The 22,950-nt window shown below is 38.1% G+C and overlaps 2 protein-coding genes across 2 annotated transcripts; one reads left to right on the forward strand and one right to left on the reverse strand.

Moving 5' to 3' along the window:
* Positions 1-1,225: 1,225 nt before the first annotated feature.
* LOC135470497 (LHFPL tetraspan subfamily member 3 protein-like) lies at positions 1,226-8,145 on the reverse strand. The gene is made up of 3 exons (XM_064749477.1): positions 7,414-8,145; positions 3,116-3,379; positions 1,226-2,858 (listed from the first exon to the last, which is right to left on the reverse strand). Exons 1-3 carry the CDS (start codon positions 7,841-7,843, stop codon positions 2,698-2,700), a joined length of 855 nt encoding a protein of 284 aa, XP_064605547.1. The 5' UTR covers positions 7,844-8,145; the 3' UTR covers positions 1,226-2,697.
* A 193-nt stretch (positions 8,146-8,338) lies between these two features.
* Positions 8,339-19,377, forward strand: LOC135470217 (origin recognition complex subunit 5-like). The gene is made up of 15 exons (XM_064749033.1): positions 8,339-8,394; positions 9,711-9,831; positions 10,166-10,258; positions 10,829-11,014; positions 11,378-11,452; positions 11,994-12,105; positions 12,266-12,396; positions 12,842-12,890; positions 13,818-13,908; positions 14,293-14,342; positions 14,649-14,761; positions 15,060-15,110; positions 17,437-17,547; positions 18,312-18,424; positions 18,848-19,377. Exons 2-15 carry the CDS (start codon positions 9,724-9,726, stop codon positions 18,891-18,893), a joined length of 1,329 nt encoding a protein of 442 aa, XP_064605103.1. The 5' UTR covers positions 8,339-8,394; positions 9,711-9,723; the 3' UTR covers positions 18,894-19,377.
* Positions 19,378-22,950: the final 3,573 nt, after the last annotated feature.

Raw genomic sequence — 22,950 nt, forward strand, 5'->3', positions numbered from 1 at the left:
TTATAACTATATTAAATAAACAATTAAAAGTGAAATAGATACTAGAATTAGAACTAAGTAAACTACAGATACAATTGGCACAAGTAATTCACGTATTTAAAATTTACAGCAAACTGACCAAGAATGACCATACATGTAAAAGTCGCCTCATGCAAGCTTGACTGAAAATGTACAGATAGATTGGTACGAGAATTTCCCATGTTTAAGTGAAATAACCACATGATGCATTATCGATGTTTCAGTACTCCTTTTAAAAAGATGATGCGCGAATTAGGAAAACGGGTTGCCGTCTGATTTAACTTGAATGGAGAGACAAACAGAACCAAAACGATTTATCGTAAAATATCACTGCATGTAGAGTGCACTAAACGATGAACAGTTTCGAAGTATGAATGATGCTGACATGTTAATTATTGTAACTGAATGTTTTATATCACGAGGGCTTTCATTTCTCGCTGCACTTCGAACATTTCCTTACAATATGTCCGACAAGTTTGTGTTATTTTTATTACTCTTAAATTTATATACTATAAATATCCGCATTTAAACATGAACGCAGATATGTTATACATGGATTAGTGCATAGAATAAATTCCAAACAGTCTTCAATATGAATTTGTCAAGCGAGTTGCTTCTTACCGACATCAGCAGGAAGAACTGATGTCCAGAAACTACTACGCGGATCATTGAGGATCAAAAGACTAAGGCAAACTGGATCTATATGGGTGTGTCAGTACACAATTCCAGGTGGATAATTCTCGTAACCTGGAAAACACCTGGGGAGATCGCGTATTTTAAGCAAGGACCCAGGTGATTGCAAATGAACACCTGTCCATTACAATCTTCATGGAATCGTCTTAAAGGCTTAACCATGCCATATTTACACTAAATAATACAGATAGCATTTAAATTGGTATGCTCGGCTATATAAATTAATTTTCATGTATTTAAGACATCATGCATTGTCTCAAACTCTGTCAAGAATCATAGGACGCAATCGGGATCAAGACAAACGTTCGTTACTCCAATGACCAAATTCAAGATGGCGTACCGCCACGCCAAGAGGCCTAGAACACGATCATCAAGATGATATAGCGCCCCGCCAGGAGGCCTAGAACACGATCATAAAGATATAACTCCCCGCCAAGAGGCCTAGAACACGATCATCAAGATGATACGGTCCTATGTCCAGATGCCTAGATCACGAAAAACATAATGCCTCATCTTGTCATACAACGCTTTATTAAAAGACTTGATCCAGTTGTTGCTTTACGTATATTGCTACATAAATTTACATCGACCAACTCAAATCCCCGTGTCATGGTATTTACTGAAACATATTCAAGCCAACAAGACCACAGCCGTTTTTCGTGATAGGTGTTTCGGCACCAGGAAATTTTGTGGCTTTGTCTGCTTTACATAGGTTTCCATAAATTTCAAGACAGTTGTGATAAATTAGCATTTTATGTTTTTGTCGTAAAAAAAAACTTCACAAAAAACCTTAGAAATAGACCTTATAAAAATGTATCATAGGTTATAATCTAGAAACAGATGTAGATAGCGATACAAAGTCGTTCTTTTGAGACATTTTACAACTCAGGCGAAAGGGAAAACAGGAGATGTTTATCAACAACCCTTGGTCTTTGTACACCTTTGACATAGCCAACGAGTAGTTACAATATATTGGGAACATTTTTCAAGTTCATTTAAAAGCTATAAACATGCAAGTAATAAAAAAAAACTGAAGGGAATCATTGCATTCTCTTATATACAAATATGATCATGTAGAATATATAAAATATAAATGATTACTCGTATATTCCTCATATATACAATTATTTTCTGGAAAATAGTATAAACTTGCTAAAACATTCCCTCAGACAGAACTCCCATTCCCAAGATTACTTCATTAAATTCAGTAGTTATCAAATAGATAAAGTTATCACACAAGAAAAAAATTTGGTTAAAACTGAAGTAAAGTTGGTAAATTGTGTATATATGGTAATATGACAGGATATTTGTATGTTTTAAGTATACATAAGCAAAAGCTCCTTTACAATTATAGATTTTCTTAAAAGTAAATCATACACTAGAACATTCTGACCATTTGGGGCATTAAGTCTATGTGCTTAGTAAACCTTTTCCATTTTCACATCAGGAATACATGGTTTCAAAACGAAAAACACCATAAGTTATACAATATACTGGTGATATTTACACATAATTATGGCTAGCTTGGCCTACCAGAAGTTACCATCTGCATAAGAGATATCTGGTTGATTTAAATTTCAGTCTACAACAAAGCGATCGAAGGAGATAAACCACAAGAACAGTAGCCCCAATACACGAGCTTTTGTTGTCCAGCATTATCCAGTTTTTATTTGGATCCATTTGGATCTTGGTAAGTATTTGGAAAGAATGTATTGGTGTAGCACAGCACAGCGTATCAAATGACAGAAGCAAGATTCAGAGCTTTATTTTTTGTACACAGACTCGGCTTTGCATCACTGTTATGCAGGTTCAATAGACAAAAATTATATTCATATCACATGACTTAATGTAAATGGGTTTATCCGCCATTGTTGGTAATACGGTCTAACTAGCTTTCATCTTTGCAACAATGACCAGCATTTGGAAACAAAGGTTTTCTGTGATGCGTAAAGATACTCTAATCCCTTTAAAGCAATGGTCAGTTGTTTACAACTGGAAGTTGTTTGCCGCTGACCGCTTGGACTTCTCAGACCTGTGAGAGTACTCGGAGTAGCGATCCACTTGGTCATTGTCCGGAACAGTGACCATTGGTTGAATTGGCATGGATCGTCTGGACATGGTGTCACCAGCATAACCATTAAACTCAGCTAAAAAAGTAAAAAATAAAAGACTTGTCAGCACAATGTGAAAATGGACAGGAGTTATTACCATAAGACTTGATGCATCAAATAAATGTCCTTATTAAGAGAAGACTTCAGATTAAACTGAAAGAGACTTGTTTAACATGTAAGTTATATGACAGTGCAGCCAATAATAAAATAAAAATGTTACCCATCCTAATATGTATGTTATTAGCATTTTAAATTAATTTTTAACTTAAAAAAATTTGTTTATGAAAACTCACATTTGGAGACCATTCCATTGGTTAGGTGATATTCATCCATGAGCTTGGCTGTCTTGGTCGCCAGAACGAAGGCTAATGCAGCTAGGACAGCGGCATCAATAATTCCCAAAATGGCCAGGATGTATGCCCACCTGATCCCACATGCTCCAAGTTTGTACATTCCAACTTCCATGTCAGGGTCCTCCGAATGACGGCATAAGTCGACGACCCTTTGGTGATCCCAGCCAGATGGATAAATGACACAGCCAAGGAACATAAACACAGCTGTAACAAGATGATAAGAGGATTTAGTCTAATACAATGTATATGGACAACTGATACTGTGTTTACACTTGTTCTGCAATGGCAAGAGGAATATTTTATTACTTTTTAAAGAATTATAAGAGAAATGATCATGAAAAGTGCAAGTAGCATGAGTGTATCGGAATGTTGGACCACCTGAGAACACATAACGATGATGATACAGGACTAAGGGAAGAAGCTGAATGGGTAAGTTTTAGCTGCAACACATTCTGATTATTGTATAGCTACATAATGGAGAAAACATTTGCCAGCCAACAAAACAGAATAAACAGTCCAAACAAACAATATGATATTTACATATATAAGACATGAACCTACAAGGCATGCAAATTCTACTGCCCTTCTAGTACTGGTACACGGATTTTCAGGTATTGATTTGTATGCTGATTGAGGCTGTGATGTATCTATCTCAGTGCATATATCTGACAAGTTCATCTCTCCTTATGCATAAATTATAAATCCCTTTTCATAACACTATTTGCCTAAGTATCAATGCAAACAGATACCCATTGGGCTAAACTTGTGTCCATTGTAGCTTAAATGCTTGCAATCACTGGTTAACTTTTTCAAGAACATGCACATTGTACTGGTACACAATTTGTTGCATGCAGTAGAACAATTAATGAACTAGTGGAAACCAAGAAAATACTGCGAGACTTCAGACACAAAGAGTAAAATTTTCACCAAAGGGCCTTAAGTCAAATAAAGATGTAACCTGTATTGTATATAGGGTCGGGTCTATAGAGCCTGTCTATTTCTGGCAACAACACCTGCTTTATAAATATACCTATGTGTCAGTGCAAATTTCAAAGGCTACACAGATTTACCTGTACGACGAGTTTGCCAGACCTAACTTTTTAAATAACACAACATGTAAATAAGAGCCTGAATGTATGTCCCCCTACAGAGATATGCAAGGAATAATTCATCACGCATATTGTGTACCTAACATGGTAAGCATGCCAATACTTAATGTAACTGACACAAGTACAATTTCACTTTGTACCCTTAAAAGGGAAAGAAAAAAAAATCCGTGTGAATGATGTTTCAAAATATATGAATGTTGTCAAAACAGGACCTGTTTAAACTTTCCTATTAAGTGTCCTAAGCTTTGTCTACTGTAATTTTAAATAGTACAGTAAACATTTGAGGAAGTTAAACATGTATAAGCCTAATACATTTAAAAACAATGTCTATCCATACCGGACTGCATGGAAAACTACAAATCACATAAAACTACATACTTGTGACTTCACCCTGCACAGTAGAATATTTCTATGCACCATTTATATATACTGAATCGGATTGTGAGGGTTTTATCTCCTACATGTATTTTCTTTGTTAATTTGTATTTATGGTTTATCACTTAAGCTGTTCTGCAAAACTTTATTAACAATTTACAATAGAATTATTTGTTTGCTTTTATGATGCAATTAAAACATCATCATTGGGGCAAGGGTATAGTAATCTCGATCACCTGTCATCTCCCACTTGATCAAAGCTATCCTGGGCGTTTCTGTCCTTTGAACTAATGGGTCTTTTTATACATCAATGTTTAGCAATGAAATAAATTCCAGCTACTTGCATAAAAGTGCTGAGTATACCACAAACTTTTACTTCCTTGTAATATATATTTTATGTTATAAGTCCGGTAATTCTGCAAGTGCTTGCTCATGCAATTACCTCTCCTCCCCCTTCCCCCACCCCCACCCCCACCCCCATAGGAGAAACATGTTATCTATATGTTCATTGAGAATTCAGCCAAGTTTTTAAATCTTTAAAACCTCTGAAAAGTGATTTGTGTTGAAAGATAAATAGTCCAGGTAAAATGATGCCTTTGTAATTACTGAGGGCCAGGTTAAGTATGTGTCTAACACTCAAGGAGGCGTAGGCAAAGTGAATTCATTGGTAACAGAACAATAAAATAAAAGCCATATGGCCTGGGTCACTGATCTTAAGAACCTGTTGTCTGTCAAGCTGTTCGTGTTTAGATGTTTTTTATCAAACCTCTTCAAGTGACCACAGATGTCAGAATAAACATGTAAAATACAGTATGTCTGTGTGTACAGCTCATGGAATTCATGGTCCAACAGTACTTAGGGGAACTGGAGGCCAAGTGAAAATTACAAGTGTTCATCTATCTCTCAACCACTCCTAACATTGTATCCATCACAAAATTAGTACAATCTGTTTCTCTAGCAAGAAATTAAAAGGGGAGGGATTGCAATTTTGCACTGGTTATCTATTATTAAAAGGGAATTAAAAGGGAAGGGATTGCAATTTTGCACTGGTTATCTATTATTAAAAGGGATGGGATTGCAATTTTGCACTGGTTATGTATTATTAAAAAGGGAAGGGATTGCAATTTTGCACTGGTTATCTATTATAAAAAGGGAAGGGATTGCAATTTTGCACTGGTTATCTATTATTAAAAGGGAATTAAAAGGGAAGGGATTGCAATTTTGCACTGGTTATCTATTATTACACAGCCTGGCAGAAAACAAGTAGGACACATCTTTCCAGAACACTCTTAGGGTTTGAAGCAACAATGAAAATAAGAACAGGGAACAGCTTCAGTCCTTAAACTGTATTTGGCAGTTGTAAAGACTAGGTTTGTCCTACGTTTTGTTGGTCAAGGAACCCAGGCTCAGATGTTCATTGTAAAAAGCTGCTTCTTCAATGGACTGACATTACTTTCCATGGGATAGCCAGCTCAACTTTCAAATTCCTCTACTCTAAATCTAGTATAACCTAAATTCTGTTTAAACATAGTGTGATACAAGCATGTTTCACCATGATAATGGCTCTAGAATTTTGTTCCAAATGGGATTTTGATTACCCAGGAATTCTGAAAATATGAATGGCAAAACTTGTACATATGTTTTCACACATTCTAATGATGTGCTGCTGAAGATTAACTGCGGCAGTAAGTATACAAGATTCATTGAGAAAATAACTGCCTTGCTTACCTTATACCTTATGCAGACATCATAAACTGTACTCTATTGCATTGTGTTGTATGTTTCACATATTCACACTAAAACAGTTATAGTTTGGGCTCCAGGAACTACCATTACAGTATCTTGTCACACCAAGCACACACGGAGAGCTTGAAGAATAGAAGATAAAGCTGTTATGCAGGTATGTTTGAGCTTGAGTGCAAATTGACCAGAAAAATGAAGGTGTGCTTCTTAAATTTTAGAAAGGTACAAGAAGATTTAAAGTAAAATAGGAAATTGCATATGGTTTACAGTTGTTTTTTTTTGTGAGTGAGATGTATCTAGTGGCAGCCAGCATGAAAGTGATCAAACATCTACCTATTGTAAGAGCATGTGAATTCCTTAAATACATACTTTCTACTGCAAACTCAACCACATGGCAAAAGAAAGGAGGCTATACATGTGATATACCAGTATAAAGGAATATAAAAAAGGTGTATAAGCAACTCAGTAATGGTCACTTTCTAGAGGCATGCAGCCTTCCATTATGAACATGTGTATAGTCAATTCCCGCACAAATCCATGGTAAAAAGGTGTGACAGTTCTACAAACTGTTGATGTCACCTGTTGGGGGGATGGGTGGTGGTGGTGGTGGTGGCATATCACAATTAAAAACGGGAAAAGTGGAAAATATGGTGATCTGCATTGTATATCAATAAAACATCTGTAAACAAAACGAAGTATATAATAAAATGTGAAAAAAAAAATTAAATAACAGAAACATTGAATAACTCTGTTGAACATTTCTCTGCTGTACAATTATGTCATCAACTGTTCTTGCATTTTTTTGATGCGTATTTGTTTTACGAAAACATGTCCTACAGCTTGGGATTAAATGGGGAACGGTGCATTTTCCAAGAAAAAGCCAACTGGAAAACCACAAATCACATTTCTGATTATAAAGGAAATGTGTTGAATTTTTTGTTGACCTTTCAAGAAATTTCTTTAAACATGAATGTGAGGGATTTGTATATTGTATATGTACATTCTACTCACCACACACTACTTGGATTATTCCACAGAGGATAAACACCCAACGCCTCTTGAAGCAGAAGAACAGCATAATACCAGCGACACACAGCAACATCAGCAGGGCCGACATGCCCACGAAAAACGTCGCTGCCTTGAAAGAACCATTCAGGATCTCGGAGAACACGGCGAAATTTCCTTTACATATGTAGCGAAATTCTTCGTTGGGAAAGGTGTAAGTGGATGGTTCACAATGTCGATACAGTCCAAAATGTCCGTATCCCACTGTCGTGTGTGTATCCCCTATCCACTGGGGCTGGACAAAACATACTACGTTTAAAATGCAAAATATGATCGTCAAAACGCCCCAGAGAACACAAATTGCTCTGTATTCCCTGATGTACCTGGTCCGGTAATATTGAAGGGTCGCCGGCGTGTATTTCGGGTCGCTCATCATCTTGACGTCGTATAGTAATTCAACACCCTTTACGAAGAACTGAAGAGTATCTGACCAGAAATACGGACGGCAACACCTATGTACAACAGTTGTACCCCTTTCTGAAGCCTTCCAGTCAGCGCTGTGTTTCCTCTACGAACGATCCGAAAGTTCTTATCAATCGTCTTAACTGAGACAGGTAAAATGGGTGAGGCTGGCTCTCAACAGGTAGACTAGCCTTCAGCGTAGTTATGGCTGTACTGCTATGTCGTTTTATATTTTTTCTCTGTCCACATAATCACGAACTCAAGCCTGATCACAACCCAGAATGAAAACTGGTAGAACAAGTTTCTATATTGGGCCCGCCTCCTGCATTGTTGAACTTGCCGCCAGCCATCATATCACGTGAAACAAGTCTTGGCGAGTGCTAAAAATAGCTGACAGCGATCGACAAGCCAACTGAATATTCACCGTGTCAAAGGTTCCCCGCTTTTCCCGCGTCATGCTGTTCTGTTACGAATGAGATAGACAACAACAACAAGTGAATGATCGCTGGAAACGAGTAGACTTTGGTAGGTTTCTGTAAATTACTGTCTATTTCGGACAGAAATCTGTGAACTAACATACTCAGATAATGAGACACTGAACAAATAAATGTGTGCAGTATGCATGAGTACTTTTTTTGTAAGCTGGAAAGTTTAAACTTTCACATGTTTCATGGGACAGGAAAAGCATTATAAGGTGTCCAATTTCTGTGCATGTTGATTGCTCACGTGGATAAGAAAAAGAGTTTTACATTATCAAAGACAACAAACAAACATTACTCCGCAGCTATCATGTATTAACACGTCTGATGTCCATTGAACCTATTGAAACACCAGGGCCATCCTTACGGGACAGGGGATGTCAAAACAGTTGTATTACCGTACATAATACTTATTAGTGATTTGTTAGTATTGACTGCCCACCCTCATTTATCCAGATGACAGTTCTTCGAGATCATTCAGACAAAATGTGGTATAAACAACAAAGCAGTAGCAGAATGTTGCAAACTTTGTGAAAAATAACAAAGTTGCTTTAATACAGTTATGGTCGTTTTTTTTTTTAATTTGAACTGTTTTCTAAAGATGTGTACCAGAAATACTGAAAATACACTTCTATTTTCAAACATGTTACTCAGATGTCAAACTAATCAAATTTTGGTGCAGTATATTTCCTGGTGTGTGTTCATTTGGTATTGATTCTGCGTGACACACATTAAATGGGTCCTGACACACCCATTTGTATCTTAGTTTGTCACACATCAGAACTTTGCAACTGTGTACAACACAGCAGTGAACTGAAATATATACTAACATCTGGAAAGGTTTCATGATGATGTACAAAATGTGCTTCACCATGGTGCCTGAAAAGCAGAACGTGAGATTCTGCTCTTTGTCTAAAATGACACTCAACATGTATTTCAAGAGATAAACCTCAGCGGTACCTAACATATTAAACCTTCTTCACTTAGTCCGCATTTGTGTAGATTAAAAGTTTATGCATCTATCACTAGTGGGATATTAGCATCATTTGTAATATAGATTTACTTTCCAATTAAGCATAACTCATCTCATGGCAAATGTAATGGGCGCCTGTTAAATGCACATCAGACAGACCCTGATGCCATTTTATAAACATCAAATGTGTGTTTCCCAGCTCCTCATGTTGACATCACAAGATAATACAGCATTATGGTGGAAACTGATATATTATAACATTGGACATGTTGCACAACTGTTGATTTTTGACTTCACAACAGCATCAGTGTATAAGTGTGTACAGTAAGTTTACTTGTAAATATGTGGTGTACTATAAACTTCATTTGTTTGTGGTTGATATGTTGTAGAGTAAAGTCAGCGATGGGAATGTCAGAAAAAGAATGTATATCCCAAGTGGACAGTAATATAGAAGACAGTCTTTGTGGAAGGAAGTCACAGATTCAGCTACTGTTGTCTCTCCTTGGAACGGTAAATGATTAGTATTAACACAGTCACTCTGTCTTCTACAAAAATGTCCCTTATAAGTTTATTTTGACATTTAAACAAGGATCACACCTGATACATTTGACTGGTGTTATTATGTGTGCTATGGAAGAACACCACAAAAATCAAAAACTTATATATACTTATAATTGATACATAAATATTGTCTTGTATTATGAATTTTTATTCTTTATAAGACATAACTCCACATAAAACTCTGAAGTGTGTGTGTAAGGTGGATGAATGCGTCAGAATCCAGCAAAATATGTCACAATACCGGTACGGTAGTTGAATATTAGTGATGTTGTGTTTTGAACAGGAAGGATTACCTGCCTGTCCATCTCTCTTTATTTATGGAAATGCCTCAAGTGGAAAAACTTTGGTTGTGAAGACCTTGCTGACACATTTACAGGTTGGTCATAATCATTTGGCATCATATATTCTGTTTAGAAGAAAGGTCAGTTAATATAAAAATTTATGCCTAATATCTCCAAGCCCTTCCAGTCTTTTGTAACTTTTGTATTCATGCCTTGAATTAGATGGTAGAAATTAATTTCACTATTACAAATATTATACACACATTTCTTAAAACTTGTAGACCAGTTTCTGCATTGTAGGAATTGGCAAGTATTCTTTAAGGCTAGTTGTTTAGCTTTCTTTTAATCTTAGTAGGGATGAGAATTTTCTGCTGATCACCTGATTTCACCAGATATTCAGGGAAATGAAGATTTTCAAAATCTCTAATCTTTGATATAAATGTCTGGAACTATGCAGTTTACTTATGGGGTCAGCCAGTAGAAGAAATTTAGCTTGTTTGCAAAGAAACATTCTCTTCCCTGCCTTAAGTTAAATTCAAATTCTAATTTGTGGATTAAAAAGGGAGCTTTATCACAAGTCAAAGGCATTGTCATTTTGTCAAACATTTGAGCAAATTTGCAAGTATGTATAATGTATCAATTTATTTGATGTTTTGTATTTCTAGGTTCCTTGTGTCTTCATCAATTGTGTGGAATTGTTTAACAGCCGACTGATATATGACAAGATATTGACAACCTTATGTCCTGCAGGAATTGAAAGGCCTTCCAAATGTGATAATATGAATGACTTCGTGAGAAGTTTCAAAAAACTTCTGAACAATAAAAGCTTGTCTGAGCAAACAGTTTATTTGGTAAGTTCAAGCATTTTTTTGCAGTGTATGTACTCTTTTTTTTTTACCATATCACTCAAACCAAATAATGGATTAATTTTTGTATGGGCACACAGTGTATGCAATTATTTAGAAATGTATTACATTAAAGATTTTTTGATGATTGATTTTTTGACATTAATGATGATAAGTTTATGTTGTAGTAGTATTTAACATCAACACTAAAAATCTCTGTTCCATTACTCATTTACCCATACTTGCAGAATACAAATGTTTCAATAAACTGCTCTTGAATTTGAATTCTATTGTTTCATTTAACCTCCCATGGACATACAAGGTATGCCAGATTTGCTGTCTGTAGATTAGTATAATTTTCTGCTGCAGGTGTTTGATAAAGCTGAACGTCTCAGAGATATGGACATCAATATTCTGCCGGCCTTGTTCAGATTTCAGGAGCTGGTATGTATGACTGGACGCTATTACAAAATTCCAGCTGAAAATTTTGTCAGAGGGATAGTTATTTTTGTTCATTTGTGTTTTACGCCGTACTCAAGAATATTTCCATTATATGACAGCATTATCGTGGGAGGAAACTGGGCAAAGCCCAACGGAAACCCACGACCATCTGCAGGTAGCTGCAGACCAGAGAGGGTGCCAGCATGAGCTGGACTTTAGCTCACAGTGACTGCACTGGTGAGAGGCTCCTGGCTTGCTATCCCCCTCGGCCATGGAGGCCCCCTGTCAGAGGAATAAACAAATTGACTTTCAAGAAGATGTAGTTTTTGAGGTGCTTTATGAAACAGAATGATTTTCTTTCCTTTGCTTTGTTTATATGTTGAATAACGCTTTTCTATAAACTCATTGGTATTATTGGACCATACTGCAGCGTCCATGAAGTGCTTTGAATTTCATCTAACATTGCTGTCTTTAATGGATCATGTCAACTGTAAAGTCTGCAGCCCAAAGGCATAACTTCTTGTTGTCTTCTGTTTTATTCCAGACGAGTGAGAAGGTCTGTACGATATTAATCACAGAGATTGTGTGGGAGAAATTTCAGTCTGGGAGAGGGTTCTGGAAACCATTTATTATCCACTTTCCAGATTATTCAAAAGGTGTGTTTATGTCACTGGGCATAACAAATTTAGTCAGCTTGAAAGAGCGTTTGTCAAGCAAGAGTTTACTGGCGAGGAAATGTTAGATTTGGCTCTTTTTATGTGTGAATTGTGAGGAAAATACAAAATTGAGTTTTATGGAGTGTCCCTTGACTTTCAGATGATCTGACAGAGATCTTGTGTATGGATTGTCCAGCTGAATATGAAGTGCAGTTTTACTTCTCTTATATCCAGCTCGTCCTTAGCATTTTCTACCAGGCTTGTCGAGACCTGAGAGAGCTAAGACATCTGGTGAGTGTTTTAAATGAGCATAGAAAGTTTGTCACCTGTGGCAATTTTCTCACATGATGAGGTAAATTTACGTTATCTTGTGATTTTTTATCTTTACTAGTGCCTTGATACTTGATTTCTCAGTATTCGGGTTAAAGATGTAGGGTGATGTCCCTTTAATTTTTCTGTGTGTTGACAGTATCTGCCCACACCAACCTGGAGATAGAAAAAAATAAAATCTTTAAACATTAAAATTTCACAATTATTGAATAATCACTAAAATACCTTAATGTTTATACCTTAATGATTATGTATATATGATACCATTGTATTTGTGTTGGATTGGTTTACATCTTGAATAAGGGAGGAATTTCACCTCAGAAGAAAATGTATGGTTTAATGTGTTAATTTAGGTAGAAATTTTTAAATTGTGTGAACAAAACTTTTACATTTCCTTTTTGAATAGGCAATTCTGAATTTTTCTCGATACATTGAACCTATTAAAAACGGAGAAGGTAAGTTGTCATTTGTGGTTTTACACGCAGGTTTTCTAGAGTGTGCTTCCAGTTTTGAGCTAATTGCAATGGATTCTTGACTATACTTTGATTATTGACTACGGTAACTTAAAGTATTGTGTAGCAGATGGTTAGGATAGTCTACTTTAATGTCACAAAGAGATTTAACGTCATATAGCTTCCTGGATTAAGGAAAGAGTCAGTGCTTGATGAGAGCTTGGTATACCGTTTGCAAACTTCTGACATGTTGCCCTAATCCCTTAATCCTGTTCTGAGCTTGCGTTTGGGTTGGCGAAAATTACATGCCACCAAGGTGTGTCAGACTGTTCAGAATATAACTTAAGAGTCTTACTCAACACCTCATAGTATTTTTTTACTTTTTCACATCTATGTCTTGAGGACATTATTCACTCTAGATTGACTTGCCTTAAAAAACTTGCACCACTTTAACCAACCCAGCTGGATCAGTTTTTTCTCCATATTCAAATACTACAAGTGCATAAATGCATTCACATTTGCATTGTTGTGTGCAAAGAGGTTTAGAAGCTGGAATACCAAAAGTGCATAAAGTGTCTTTGTTTGGTGTATAAATATTTGTGTTATATTTCCTTTTTTTATTTGTTCATTAATCATCTTTTCCATGAAATTAATCATTTTATTTAACTGTGGTGTTTTGAGATAAATGGTCATGTATTTCACTTGGCAATGTCTCATTTTTTTTTGTATTTGGACAGTAATTCATCTTAATGGAAGTTTGGTCATAAATGAATGATGATTTGGTCTAAATGGCAGATCGTCAGTGTCCACCATACCATGGTGAGTACTGATTGATTGGTGCACTGATTGACTGGTGTTTTACGCTGTACTCAAGAACATTTCACTTGACGAGTAGGGAGAATATATTAGAATTTATTACTATTTTTACAGCTACATGTGATGACACTATTAAACTGTGGAAGAACATAGAGCCTCACCTGAAGAAAGCATTACAGACCGTTTACCTGAGGGAGGTATCCAGGTAAGACAGATTTTAAATCATTTTATACTGTGTAAAGTATATGTTGTAGTTCAAAGAACCCATCACCTGTATGTCCCTAAATGATGAAAGACATTTTCTCATGAAAGATATTTAATATGCTACTCGCAAACATTCATCATTCAGTTAAATAGAGTCAAATCAGGTGTGAGTATGTCTTTACTATATCATTTAGTGATGGCAGAAGAAGGGAGAGAGAAAAGTTATACAGAAAATATGAGGAGTTAATGGCGTGTGAAGCTGTAAGTTATCTATTTCGAATTACGTTCAGAATTACTTTTGAAAGCAGTTATCTTTCCTCTGGATACATTTTAAGCATGTATTTCAATTAGCTTGTTTATGGACTTCAGTGTTTTTTTCCTTCAGTGCCCAGTGGGAGAAACTCCAGCAGGATGAATCAGAAGCACCCATTCAGAGTAAGTCTGGATTTACTTTCTGGATTCTGATGTAAGTTTGGTAGATGCTGAGATTATTTAATTGGGTGTTTTCTTTAACAAATGTTACCATGGCATTCATTTGCAGCTGGAAACAAACAGTATGTGGAAAAGGGATCTAGTGAAAAATATTCATGGCTGTGTTGCTGCATGGTTACAGTTCACACGTTGTCACAAAAGCCTAAAGTATAATTGTCACTTAGATCTCTGTCTGATCATGCTTTGTATGAGCATTAGCATAACCACTTTAGTGGTTTAGTGGACAACTATAATGTCTTGTTTCTTCAGGTTTATCTGCCAGGACCCACATAGAGCTGCCATTCTTCACCAAGTACCTGCTGATTGCAGCCTATCTTGCCTCATATAACCCAGCCAAATCTGACAGGCGCTTTTTCTGCAATGTGAGTTGTAAGAAACCATTAAGATCCCTTTTTAAACATGCTGTTATACCCAAAGTGTGTATTTAATTAATGAATGTGAAGAAACATCATACATATGTAATGGTAGCAGTTGTTCAGTCGATTTGCTATAATATGCCAGTCTGGATGTAGGAATTGCTCATTAGCTCAAAGCGCTTGTCTTTAGACTTGGATGTTTGAGTACATACTGTTAATCCCTTTTCCAGGTGCATGTCCCTCATTCTGTATCAATACATACTTATGTTTATGTTTTTAACCACTGATTTTTCATGGTTTGTAGAGAACTGGCAAACTTACAAGAAGGGAGAAGCTAGTGAAGAAACATGAAAGGGTAATCACTCTAATGAACATTTACATTTTGCATTCTCTTTAAGTCATATAAATGTATTTCTTATGCTTAATACCATAATACCATAAAACGTACCAAACTGTTACATTTTGGTAGGTTTTTTTTTTTTTACTAATACTTATAAAACTGAAATTAATCGAACAAGATCTTCACCCAGCCCTCTTTAAAAACGTTCCTGTCATGTGATGACAAATGGTAGTCACGCTGTCTTATGCATGTATTGTGTGTACCTGTGTAATACATGAGTTTACGTGCGAATGGCTGTGGGATTCCCCCTAGCTCAGCCTGGTTTCTTGTGTGTACCTGTGTAATACATGAGTTAAGATGTGGATGGCTGTGGGATTCCCCCGAGCTCAGCCTGGTTTCTTGTGTGTACCTGTGTAATACATGAGTTAAGATGCGGATGGCTGTGGGATTCCCCTGAGCTCAGCCTGGTTTCTTGTATGTACCTGTGTAATACATGAGTTAATGTGCGGATGGTCATGGGATTCCCCCTAGCTCAGCCTGGTTTCTTGTGTGTACCTGTGTAATACATGAGTTAAGATGCGAATGGCTGTGGGATTCCCCCGAGCTCAGGCTGGTTTCTTGTGTGTACCTGTGTAATACATGAGTTAACATGCAAATGGCTGTGGGATTCCCCTGAGCTCAGCCTGGTTTCTTGTGTGTACCTGTGTAATACATGAGTTAAGGTGTGGATGGCTGTGGGATTCCCCCGAGCTCAGCCTGGTTTCTTGTGTGTACCTGCCTAATACATGAGTTAACATGCAAATGGCTGTGGGATTCCCCTGAGCTCAGCCTGGTTTCTTGTGTGTACCTGTGTAATACATGAGTTAAGATGTGGATTGCTGTGGGATTCCCCCGAGCTCAGCCTGTTTCTTGTGTGTACCTGTGTAATACATGAGTTAACATGCGAATGGCTGTGGGATTCCCCCAAGCTCAGCCTGGTTTCTTGTGTGTATCTGTGTAATACATGAGTTAACGTGCGAATGGCTGTGGGATTCCCCCAAGCTCAGCCTGGTTTCTTGTGTGTACATGCGTAATACATGAGTTAACTCGCGAATGGCTGTGGGATTCCCCCGAGCTCAGCCTGGTTTCTTGTGTGTACCTGTGTAATACATGAGTTTACGTGCGAATGGCTGTAGGATTCCCCCGAGCTCAGCCTGGTTTCTTGTGTGTACCTGTGTAATGCATGAGTTAAGATGTGGATGGCTGTGGGATTCCCCTGAGCTCAGCCTGGTTTCTTGTGTGTACCTGTGTAATACATGAGTTAAGATGCGAATGGCTGTGGGATTCCCCCGAGCTCAGCCTGGTTTCTTGTGTGTACCTGTGTAATACATGAGTTAAGATGCGAATGGCTGTGGGATTCCCCCGAGCTCAGGCTGGTTTCTTGTGTGTACCTGTGTAATACATGAGTTAAGATGCGGATGGCTGTGGGATTCCCTGAGCTCAACCTGGTTTCTTGTGTGTACCTGTGTAATACATGAGTTAAGATGTGGATGGCTGTGGGATTCCCCCGAGCTCAGCCTGGTTTCTTGTGTGTACCTGTGTAATACATGAGTTAACGTGCGAATGGCTGTGGGATTCCCCCGAGCTCAGCCTGGTTTCTTGTGTATACCTGTGTAATACATGAGTTAAGATGTGGATGGCTGTGGGATTCCCCCGAGCTCAGCCTGGTTTCTTGTGTGTACCTGTGTAATACATGAGTTAACATGCGAATGGCTGTGGGATTCCCTCGAGCTCAGGCTGGTTTCTTGTGTGTACCTGTGTAATACATGAGTTTACGTGCGAATGGCTGTGGGATTCCCCCGAGCTCAGGCTGGTTTCTTGTGTGTACCTGTGTAATACATGAGTTAAGATGCGGATGGCTGTGGGATTCCCCCTAGCTCAGGCTGGTTTCTTGTGTATACCTGTGTAATACATGAGTTAAGATGCGGATGGCTGTGGGATTCCCTGAGCTCAACCTGGTTTCTTGTGTGTACCTGTGTAATACATGAGTTAAGATGCGGATGGTCGTGTGATTCCCCCTAGCTCAGCCTGGTTTCCTCCCACCATAATACTGGACTCCACCGTATAAGTGAAATATTCTTGAGTACTGAGTAAAATACGTATTAAATAAATAATAAATAAATTGATTATTACTCCCACTGCTTTGGCTACAGCTGTAAGCTTGAAGGTTTGTCAAGTATTTGGCATGGTTAGGTAGTGTTTCCTTCTCTCATGAAGCTGATTGTGGTCTTGCACAAGTGATTGCATCTGGAGTACAGTTGATTAAATAACCTATGAAATAAGTCAATATTGCTTTTTGCAGACAACAAATCACCTGTTGGGCCCCAAAACGTTTCCACTAGATCGTCTGTTAGCCATTTTTTACTCGGTGGTCGAAGGCAAAGTTGCACCCTCTGCAAACATATTCATGCAGGTTACAATATTTCTTGTATTCTTAGTGTTTTATCTGACTGTGTACATGAGTGTACATGTACATGTAACTAACAAGCTTAATAGTCATTTATGTAAAATTCACCTTGCTTGAAGTCACCTCAGTATTGTTACTTATTAAACTGACAGACTTGGCCGGTTTACCTAGCTAAAGCACTGGCTCACTATGACTTTTAAGGCCCATTAGGTCACATTTTTAATTCTGAGTCAATCATTAAATATAGTATGTTCCTTTCTGTTGTTTTAACTGAAATTTGTTTTATTCTGACTTACCCAGAATTTCCGCGGTCAAGCAATGTTTTGACATTATTAAGTAAGAAATAACATTTTTAAAGTGATTTGAAATTTTGAATTAAGTTTAAGATTGCTTCGTGATCCTGAGGCCAGCCTCCTACTTATTCTGCCGTGCTTTTAACTCATGAGGGTTGTGAAGTATCTAGCAAAGAGATATGTTTCTCTCCAGTTTTTTTCTACCCATAACTGCCATCGTTAAAGTGAATATTTCTGGAATACATTGTTAAGCACAGTTAGTTTTACTGCCATCATGAATTTACAACTTGTACATGAAAATAATAAGGTTGGAAGAGATAAATATCCACCAAGTTGTAATTGTCTGCAGAGTGCAGGCTATTGTCGTTTGTGGTTGATATTTTTTGGAGAATTTTGAGTGTATTATTCTTTCATCTGCTTACATAACCATAAATGATCTCCATCCCATTTAATATTTACATATGGCCTCTGTTGCAGATTTCCTCATTAGTGTCCTTGCACTTACTGGCACAGGTTGGTGGAGATGACCAGGTAGATGCTCCAAAGTACAGGTGTTTGGTGTCCTTAGATTTTATTACATCTGTCTGCAGGTAAATAATTCTTCTCTCCAGTGTCCAGAAAACATTTTATGTTATTAGTGGTTATTAACTGTAATCATTAGTTGCAATGGTAAACATGCTATACTGATATGATTCTCTGTCGATAATCATGCAAACATTTGCTGCATGTAATAATGACTTGTGTGAACTCAGATTGCCATCATTGTCATAGAATACATCTAGTAAATACAATTTATGCCTACTCAGTGTTAAATAATTGCTTTAAATAATCCCGATCCAAGGTAATACCAGACTAAAGTCAAAGTGCACATATTAACTGCTGGACTGTGGTCTGTTTCAAGTCAGAAAAAATAGCACTAAGATAATCTTCTAGCTAGCACACTTGATTGTAGCCCATTTGATGTTTCATTTTTCTTGGTTTTTGTTGAAACATGTTACTTTTTTCTTTAACAGGACTGTCGGATTTGACGTCAAGAGATACCTGTATGACTTCTTATGATTGAAGTCAATACACCTGTACACTTTATATTAACGTGCAGGTAACATGTCTGTCTGTCTGATCTGTCCATGTTATGGATGAATTGGGCATGATACCAAGTACTGAAGACTACAAACTCTTGAAAAACAGTGTGATCTCTCGCCCCCTCCCCCCCCCCCCCCCCCCCCCACACACACAAAATTCATGCATATATAATTGTACAGAAACAATTGAATTGAATAAACTTTGCTTTTGTATAATGGGATGGTGCCAATTTGTGCATATGTAAATAAATGTCAAGACTATAATGGGCCATTTCTTTGCTGGAACAAGCATTGTGCTAGAAACTAGAAACCATAAGACATTAGTATATAAGGTATAGCTGACACAGATCTTTTTGATCCTCTGAATCTCGTTCTCCAGATTAAAAATTCTTCATTGCAACAGTATTATTGTTGAAAGTTTATTCATTTCCATATCTGTGCAATAGTTATGGCTGTCCTATACATGCAATTATTTAAAATAAAGTAAATGTTTTTGAGATTGATGTCTTGTTTTTGTTGTTGAGATATGTCTTTGTTCTTAATATTTTGTTTTGATAATTTTGTAATAATTGTTTGAAATTTTTCTGGCTTCTGTATTGATGTGCTGTTTCTGACTTCATGTCCGGAGCTGTCAGATAGTGTGGGACATTATGTATTGAGGTGCTGTTTCTGACTTCATGTCCAGAGCTGTCAGATAGTGTAGGACATTCTGTATTGAGGTGCTGTTTCTGACTTCATGTCCGGAGCTGTCAGATAGTGTAGGACATTCTGTATTGAGCTGCTGTTTCTGACTTCATGTCCATAGCTGTCAGATAGTGTAGGACATTCTGTATTGAGCTGCTGTTTCTGACTTCATGTCCAGAGCTGTCAGATAGTGTAGGACATTCTGTATTGAGCTGCTGTTTCTGACTTCATGTCCATAGCTGTCAGATAGTGTAGTCATTCGATATTGACTGTTTTTGTCTTTGTCTGAACATGTCAGATAGCGTAGGACGCTCTGTATAGAGGTGCTATTTCTGACTTGGGGCCTCCGTCGCTCAGTTGGTTAGCGTGCTAGCACAGCGTAATAACCCAAGAGTCTCTCACCAATGCGGTCGATGGGAGTTCAAGTCCAGCTCATGCTGGTTTCCTCTCCAGCCGTACGTGGGAAGGTCTAGCATCAACCTGCGGATGGTCGTGAGTTTCCCCCTGGCTCAGCCCAGTTTCCTCCCACCATAATGCTGTCTGTCGTCGTGTAAGTGAAATATTCTTGAGTACGGCGTAAAACACCAGTCAAATAAATAAATAACTATTTCTGACTTCATGTCCAGAGCTGTCAGATAGTGCAGGACATTCTGTATTGAGGTGCTGTTCCTGACTTCATGTCCAGAGCTGTCAGATAGTGCAGGACATTTGGTATTGAGCTGCTGTTTCTGACTTCATGTCCATAGCTGTCAGATAGCGCAGGACATTCTGTATTGAGCTGCTGTTTCTGACTTCATGTCCCGAGCTGTCAGATAGTGTAGGACACTCTATATTGAGTTGCTATTTCTGACTTTATGTCAAGAGATGTCAGATAGTGTAGGACATTCTGTATTGAGCTGCTGTTTCTGACTTCATGTCCCGAGCTGTCAGATAGTGTATGACACTCTGTATTGAGGTGCTGTTTCTGACTTCATGTCCACAGCTGTCAGATAGCGCAGGACATTCTGTATTGAGCTGCTGTTTCTGACTTCATGTCCCGAGTTGTCAGATAGTGTAGGACACTCTATATTGAGGTGCTATTTCTGACTTTGTCAAGAGATGTCAGATAGTGTAGGACACTCTGTATTGAGCTGCTGTTTCTGACTTCATGTCCACAGCTGTCAGATAGCGCAGGACATTCTGTATTGAGCTGCTGTTTCTGACTTCATGTCCCGAGTTGTCAGATAGTGTAGGACACTCTATATTGAGGTGCTATTTCTGACTTTATGTCAAGAGATGTCAGATAGTGTAGGACATTCTGTATTGAGCTGCTGTTTCTGACTTCATGTCCATAGCTGTCAGATAGCGCAGTACATTCTGTATTGAGCTGCTGTTTCTGACTTCATGTCCCGAGCTGTCAGATAGTGTAGGACACTATATTGAGGTGCTATTTCTGACTTTATGTCAAGAGATGTCAGATAGTGTAGGACACTCTATATTGAGGTGCTATTTCTGACTTCATGTCCAGAGCTGTCAGATAGTGTAGGACATTCTGTATTGAGCTGCTGTTTCTGACTTCATGTCCACAGCTGTAAGATAGTGTAGGACATTCTGTATTGAGCTGCTGTGTTTGACTTCATGTCCAGAGCTGTCAGATAGTGTAGGACACTATGTCGAGGTGCCATTTCGGACTTTATGTCAAGAGATGTCAGGTAGTGTAGGACACTCTGTATAGAGGTGCTGTTTCTGACTTCATGTCCACAGCTGTCAGATAGTGTAGGACATTCTGTATTGAGCTGCTGTTTCTGACTTCATGTCCACAGCTGTCAGATAGTGTAAGACATTCTGTATTGAGCTGCTGTTTCTGACTTCATGTCCACAGCTGTCAGATAGTGTAGGACATTCTGTATTGAGCTGCTGTTTCTGACTTCATGTCCACAGCTGTCAGATAGTGTAAGACATTCTGTATTGAGCTGCTGTTTCTGACTTCATGTCCAGAGCTGTCAGATAGTGTAGGACATTCTGTATTGAGCTGCTGTTTCTGACTTCATGTCCACAGCTGTAAGATAGTGTAGGACATTCTGTATTGAGGTGCTGTTTCTGACTTCACGTCCCGAGTTGTCAGATAGTGTAGGACACTCTATATTGAGGTGCTATTTCTGACTTTATGTCAAGAGATGTCAGATAGTGTATGACACTCTGTATTGAGGTGCTATATCTGACTTCATGTCCAGAGCTGTCATGTAGTGTAGGTCATTCAGTGTTGAAGTGCTATTTCTGACTTCATGTCCAGAGCTGTCAGATAGTGCAGGACATTTGGTATTGAGCTGCTGTTTCTGACTTCATGTCCATAGCTGTCAGATAGCGCAGGACATTCTGTATTGAGCTGCTGTTTCTGACTTCATGTCCCGAGCTGTCAGATAGTGTAGGACACTCTATATTGAGTTGCTATTTCTGACTTTATGTCAAGAGATGTCAGATAGTGTAGGACATTCTGTATTGAGCTGCTGTTTCTGACTTCATGTCCCGAGCTGTCAGATAGTGTAGGACACTCTGTATTGAGGTGCTGTTTCTGACTTCATGTCCACAGCTGTCAGATAGCGCAGGACATTCTGTATTGAGCTGCTGTTTCTGACTTCATGTCCCGAGTTGTCAGATAGTGTAGGACACTCTATATTGAGGTGCTATTTCTGACTTTGTCAAGAGATGTCAGATAGTGTAGGACACTCTGTATTGAGCTGCTGTTTCTGACTTCATGTCCACAGCTGTCAGATAGCGCAGGACATTCTGTATTGAGCTGCTGTTTCTGACTTCATGTCCCGAGTTGTCAGATAGTGTAGGACACTCTATATTGAGGTGCTATTTCTGACTTTATGTCAAGAGATGTCAGATAGTGTAGGACATTCTGTATTGAGCTGCTGTTTCTGACTTCATGTCCATAGCTGTCAGATAGCGCAGTACATTCTGTATTGAGCTGCTGTTTCTGACTTCATGTCCCGAGCTGTCAGATAGTGTAGGACACTATATTGAGGTGCTATTTCTGACTTTATGTCAAGAGATGTCAGATAGTGTAGGACACTCTATATTGAGGTGCTATTTCTGACTTCATGTCCAGAGCTGTCAGATAGTGTAGGACATTCTGTATTGAGCTGCTGTTTCTGACTTCATGTCCAGAGCTGTCAGATAGTGTAGGACACTCTATATTGAGGTGCTGTTTCTGACTTCATGTCCACAGCTGTAAGATAGTGTAGGACATTCTGTATTGAGCTGCTGTGTTTGACTTCATGTCCAGAGCTGTCAGATAGTGTAGGACACTATGTCGAGGTGCCATTTCGGACTTTATGTCAAGAGATGTCAGGTAGTGTAGGACA

The sequence above is a fragment of the Liolophura sinensis genome, chromosome 7, assembly GCF_032854445.1.
Source record: "Liolophura sinensis isolate JHLJ2023 chromosome 7, CUHK_Ljap_v2, whole genome shotgun sequence".
Taxonomy (NCBI): domain Eukaryota; kingdom Metazoa; phylum Mollusca; class Polyplacophora; order Chitonida; family Chitonidae; genus Liolophura; species Liolophura sinensis.

Excerpts from the sequence above, each read along its gene's own strand:
- LOC135470497 (XM_064749477.1), bottom strand. The coding sequence starts at position 7,843 with ATGATGAGCGACCCGAAATACACGCCGGCGACCCTTCAATATTACCGG. Across the intron at positions 3,380-7,413 it reads AATAATCCAAGTAGTGTGTG|CTGTGTTTATGTTCCTTGGC; the intron begins GTGAGTAGAATG and ends ATCTTGTTACAG. Across the intron at positions 2,859-3,115 it reads CAATGGAATGGTCTCCAAAT|CTGAGTTTAATGGTTATGCT; the intron begins GTGAGTTTTCAT and ends TTACTTTTTTAG.
- LOC135470217 (XM_064749033.1), top strand. The coding sequence starts at position 9,724 with ATGGGAATGTCAGAAAAAGAATGTATATCCCAAGTGGACAGTAATATA. Across the intron at positions 12,891-13,817 it reads ACCTATTAAAAACGGAGAAG|CTACATGTGATGACACTATT; the intron begins GTAAGTTGTCAT and ends CTATTTTTACAG. Across the intron at positions 18,425-18,847 it reads TTTATTACATCTGTCTGCAG|GACTGTCGGATTTGACGTCA; the intron begins GTAAATAATTCT and ends TTTCTTTAACAG.